Source organism: Corapipo altera, unplaced genomic scaffold (genome assembly GCF_003945725.1).
Source record: "Corapipo altera isolate COAL_440 unplaced genomic scaffold, ASM394572v1 67, whole genome shotgun sequence".
Lineage (NCBI taxonomy): Eukaryota > Metazoa > Chordata > Aves > Passeriformes > Pipridae > Corapipo > Corapipo altera.
In genome coordinates, this window is record NW_020884906.1 from 7546033 (window position 1) to 7551679 (window position 5647).

Here is a 5647-nt window from a genome sequence, read left to right on the forward strand (position 1 = left end):
CCTCCCGTTCCGCGGAGCCCGTCTCGCTGCGTCCCTCGGCGCTGCCCGTAGCGCCAGGCGCGTTGCCGAGGCAGCGGGCGGCGATGTGGCTGCTGAGGGGTCGCAGCCCGGAGCGCCGGGCGGAGCGGCGGGAGCTGGAGGAGCGGAACCGGCAGCAGTGGGAGCGCACCAGCCGCTCCTTCGCCCGCGCCGCCGTGTGCTGCTCCCGGCAGGCGCGCTGGAGCGAGCCCCGCGTTCCCCCGCGCAGGTACGGCCGGGGGGCCGGGCAGGGTCCCGGGGGGACCCCGGCGTCCCCCTGACACCCCGGTGTGCGGCAGCGCGGTGGCGGAGCGGCGGGAGCGGCTGGAGGAGCGGCGGGAGCGGCTGCGGCGGCTGCTGCGCGAGGAGCGGGAGGCGCTGTCGGCGGAGCTGCGGGAGCGGCGGCGGGGCGGGATGCGGAGCGAGGAGCCACGGGGCGGGATGCGGAGCGAGGAGCCACGGGGCGGGATGCGGAGCGAGGAGCCGCGGGGCGGGATGCGGAGCGAGGAGCCGCGGGGCAGCCGCGAGGAGCGCGGGACGAAGGTGAGGGCGCGGCCCGACCGGGCTCGTCCCGCATCCCGGGGCTTGTCCCGCATCCCTCCCCGTGAAGGGCCGCTCCCGTGTTTTAGCTGTGCTAGCGGGACCTGCTGGGGGTCCCCAGGAGTTCCTCGCTGTTCAGCACTTGGTGCTCTGAACCCTGGGGCGGGGGGTGGGATGCCGAGCCCTCCCCTGTCCTGACCTGACCCAGCTCTCTGTTCCCAGGTTGCTGAGAGGCTGCTGCAAGAGCACTGGAAGGAAAACAACACAGAGCTCCAGGAGGTGATGTTACTTTCTATTTAGTCCGTGCTGCCTTGTACTTATTAAACCAGTTTTAACATATATTGTTGTCTCTCTTATCACAGCAACTGCCCCAAGTTCTGATCAGTAAAAGGCAAAGTGAAATGGTTTAACTGTGTAAGAAGCCCTTTCAAAGCCAGTATTTTTAAAAAAGTCTGTTCACTCAGAGCAGATTTTCAGCCTCCACAATGTAAGTGTCTCGGGTGCTTTTTACAGCAGTCCCTGCCATGCTGTGGTACTTCCTTATTCTTTATTCCACCCACCTGCTGCTCCAGCCCTGGTGTCAGTGTCACACTGGTGTTTCCCATGTGAGGCTGACCCTCAGCTTGGGACCTGGTGGGCACTGTGGACACCCAGACAAACCCACCTCTGCAGAGGCACATCCTGCTGGGACTTCAGGGCTGTGGCTGGGCCAGATGGTGCTCCAGAGAGTCTGGAAGATCCCAGGGGACAGGAGAACCTCTGGCACTGATTGCCATGCCATGTCTGTTGTGTTTCCAGGCGGAGTCACAGCTGCATAAGAAGCACGTGATAGAGGCCTGGGGTGATCAGCTAACAAATAAAAACAAGGTATGGAGGGGCAGCCGTGGTGTTTCTGTCACTGGGAGGACTCTGGTGGAGTGTGACACTTGTGCCTTTTGCCCTGGCTGGCAGACATCTTGTCTTCCCATATGGACTTGGCTCAGAGGTGGGAGGAACAGGAGTTGCTGTTTGTTTGTTTTCTTTCGGTCTTGAATCAAATAACAACCAAGGGCATGGAGCTCATTCCCACAGCAATAAGGAGTTCTACAGGAAGGGCACTATTAATAAACCATCCAGCTTGCAGGAGGCTGATTTGTGGATCTGAGCCAGAGGCTGTTTGTTTGCATTAGCCTAACCTGAAATGCTATGTTTTCTTTTGGCTGGGAAAGGAAGAGGTGACTGAACTGGAAGAGAAGAAATGTTATGAAAACAAGTACGAAATGGCACGAAGGGAAGAGCTGGAAAGGGTGAGACAAGAGGAAGAGAAGCATCAGCTGGAGAAGAAGAATCAAGCAGAGATGTTGCTGCAGCAGATAGAAGAACTGAAATTGCAGGAGGCAGAGGTAATCTTAAATTACTCCTCATTTGAGGAGAAACTTCACTTGGAAATACTGCTTCACTTGGAAATACAGCAAGCTGACCTCTTCCCTCTGGGTTTGCACTGGATGAAATCTGGGATGAAGATAGCTGTGACAGTTTCTGTTGTTAGTGCAGACCTCTGCCTTGAATGCTGCCATATGGCTGAACCCTTGTAGCTTGTTTGCTCCTCTTGAAGGGTTCAAGGAAGTCCCTGGAAGCGTTCAAGGCCCGGTTGCACAGGGCTTGGAGCAACCTGGCATAGTGGAAGGTGTCCCTGCCCATGGCAGCAGGTTGGAAGTGGATGATATTTAAGGTCCCTTCCAACCCAAACCAGTCTGGGATTCTGTGAAGTGCAAGTGCTGTTTTGTGCTGCATCAGATGAGAAAAGGATTTGTAGGAACTTCTAAGTGTGGCAGGTCCAGGTCAAAGGCTTTGCCAGCAGGAGCTCCTCAGTGTCTCTGTGCTGTGAGCCATGAATTAAGTGAATGTGGAATACGACTGCAGGGGGGATTTTCAGTGCCTGCAGAGGAGCAGCAATGGGGTACAAACTCTGGTCAAACAGGCTTTCTGGCATGTTGCAGCTCTCTGATGTACTCTGTGTTGGTGGTTGTTTTTTCCTTTTTAGACAAAAAAGCTGAAAAAAGAAAGAGAGAATTTATTAAAGCAGCAGTGGGAGCTGGAGAACTTGGAAGAAGAGAGGAAACAAATGGAAGAGCACCGAAGGCAGAAAGAGCTTGGGTATGACACCAAGTGGAGCTTGTTTTGGATAGAATCTGTTCCTGAGTCCACAGCACTACTTGAGGCATGAGGAGATATTCCAGCTAGCAGTGGTAGGATGTACATATTTGGATTTTGATGGACTCACCCACAACAGCCAAGGAGCAGATGCGCTGGTGCCCTTTCTTCTTTTTGTTTGTTGCAGCAGGTTCCTCTGCTGCCTCTAAGTCATGTTGTCACAGATGTTCCTCCTTGAGTGTTGGTGTACAGTAACAAGGGGCTTATAGAGTCAGTTTGAATGTTTGATTTTTTTTTTTAATTTTGCCATTTTTTTTTCTCCTTCAGTCGCTTTTTGAGGCATCAGTGTGGTGCCCAGTTAAAGAGACGAGCGCAGCAGATACAGGAGGAGCTGGTAAGAGATTGATTCATACTTTACTGTGTGGTGAAAAACATTGCTCTGTGTGTTTTGTTTGTGTCTGCCTCTGATGCCTCCAGCTAATTGGTCAGGAGGCCCCTTCCAGCTTGTGCACAGGGCTGGGGCACAAAGCTCACGGGGAAGCAGCAGACGGAGCATCTTGCTGAGCACACCCTCACCACTGTCACCAGTTACACTGGACAGGAGCCCTGCACACAGGCTGGAAGCCTGTTGGACAGTTGTTAATCTTGTGGTTTATCTCCAGGAGACAGACAGGCAAATCTTATCAGCCCTCCTCGAGAGAGAAAATGAGAATCATCTCTGGCAGTTGGGGTGTCGGGAACAGGCGGTGGCAGACGTGGCCTGGATGAAGCGTGTCATCGAGGAACAGCTCCAGCTGGAAAAGGAGAGGGAGGCAGAGCTAGAGACTCTTTTTACGTGAGTCTGCCCACCTCTGAACATCCTCTGAACACTGTGTGTGCTGAATGTTCCTGGTCAGAGGGTCTCAGAGGCACAGGCTGGTGGACACGCCACCTCCCTGGGAACAAACATGAAGAGAAACCCAATTGCTCCTCTAAAGCATGAGGTAGCTCCTCTATGCCTGTGGAGTATACAGGGTTTTTTTAACCTCGGAGATAAATCCTCCTCTCTCCTTTAGGGAAGAAGCTAAAAAAGTGTGGGAGATGATGAAAGAAGAATGGGAAAGGGAGAAGGTGGCCAGAGATCGCCTGATGAATGAGGTGATGACCCTTCTTGATGAGGTTTCTCCCTTGTCACGAAGAAACCGTTGTTCCAGTTGTAACCTTATATCCTCCAGAGGGTCACAGCCTTCTGTACCCAGGGCAGAATTTTTCTCCTTGTCTGATGTGTTTTCTGGGAACTGCTTAACCACCTTCTCCCTCCATCCTCTACCTTCCCACAGGTCTTTGCAGGCAGACAGCGCCAGATCCAAGAGAAAATCAAGTTAAACAGACGTGCGCAGGAAGAGACCCTGAAGTATCGAGAGCAGCTGATCAGAGAACTTGAAGAGGCAAAGGAACTCAGTCGGAGGGAGAAGGAGCAGGAGGAGGAACTGAAGACAGACCACAGGCAGGAGCTGGAGGCACAGGTAGGCCGAGGTTCCCACAGACACACAGGAATGGTGAAGGTGCCGAATCTCAGCCCCAATTTCTCCGTGCCCAGGGGACAGAGCGCCGTTGGCAAGAGGAGGAAGAGCAGTGGAGGGAGGAGGAAAAAGAGGAGAGATGGGCCCGGCAGCGCCACAAGGAGCTCGTGCAGCGGGAGGGCGAGCGCAGGGTACGGTCACCCAGGGGTCACCCTGACAACACAGGAGCCCCCCTGGCACAGGGTCACCCCAACACACCCTGGGCCACCCTGACACACGAGCCCATCACAGACGGTGATGGCATTAGGCAACACAATTCTCATTGTGTCTGATCCCCACCTTAGTTGTCACACGGTGCTAGAGCAGAACACTGGGCTGTCCTGTCCTCTAACAGAGCTCTGTAGTTCTCTCTTAAAAATTGCTTTTCTTTTTTGCTGATATTGATACTTTAGTCCCTAATTTTTAAAGAATGTTTGAGGCAGATGCACTGCTAGTGCCTCAGATGTTATTCAGTGCCAACAATAATTTATGGGCTGCGTTAAGGCAGCTGGGACAGCACATCTCCACTGCTCGATGTCTTTGGTGTCTGTCCTGCTTTGCCTGGCTCTAAAAACAAAGCTGAATTTGAGTAACACTACCTAACCCCCCCTACCCAGCAAATTACCTCCTTTGCATGTTGAATTGTGTGTGTGGATTAATTCTAAAGCCCATAAACCAGTTCTGGTCCTTGTTCTGACCCTGTTAGGTCTACAGTTACCCAAAGGCACCATGGACCTGAGGAACGAGCACTGAATGCAGCTCCAGACTACAGAAAGAGAACTTTGAAGACTCAAGGAACTCCTGAAACAATGGTGGCTCTGGGACAGGCTACAGTAGATTTGTGAAAATATTTAGCTGTGGCCCAGCTGAACAAGAGCAAATTTCTACTGCCTTCAAGAATGTGGGGGTGTGAGCACCCTCAGAGAACTGGAGTTGTGCTGGTATGTTTTAGTAAGAGCTGGGCTGTGGCAACATAGCAAATAATGGGGCCCTGTGGATCTCAGCCATGAAAGAATACAAGGAAGGGGAGCTGCAAACCAGGATGTGCTCTGTCAGGCTCCCACCTCTGAGAATCAGGATGTGCCTGAGTGCCCAGCTGGCTTTTAGGAGATAATTCATAATGCACTTTGCACATCAGTCAGATAATGTATGCTGTGGCACCAGTTCTTAATTTGTCCAATTCCTCTCCAGAAGGTGCTGAAGACTTCATTAAATGTTGTTTTTCACTACAGTAATAAAGAGCGAATGAAACTTGAGCAAGGATTTGTTTCTTTTCATGAGCAAACTACTGAAACAATAGGAGGGGAGACTGAGTTGATTATTGCACTTGATTTCTTGCTGTTATCATTGGCAACTGCACCTTGAAATCAGTCCTGTCACAGCACAAGGAGCTGATACAGGGCTGTGACAAAGAC

The 5647-nt window shown here is 52.5% G+C and overlaps 1 protein-coding gene across 1 annotated transcript; it reads left to right on the forward strand.

The window, feature by feature from the left end:
- The first annotated feature begins 44 nt into the window (after nt 1–44).
- On the forward strand, nt 45–5488 carry TCHP (trichoplein keratin filament binding). Its single transcript, XM_027652085.1, has 12 exons — nt 45–247; nt 318–561; nt 781–837; nt 1357–1425; nt 1767–1940; nt 2582–2694; nt 3019–3085; nt 3354–3526; nt 3747–3828; nt 4011–4196; nt 4271–4384; nt 4939–5488. Exons 1-12 carry the CDS (start codon nt 84–86, stop codon nt 4969–4971), a joined length of 1476 nt encoding a protein of 491 aa, XP_027507886.1. The 5' UTR covers nt 45–83; the 3' UTR covers nt 4972–5488.
- The last annotated feature ends 159 nt before the right edge of the window (nt 5489–5647 follow it).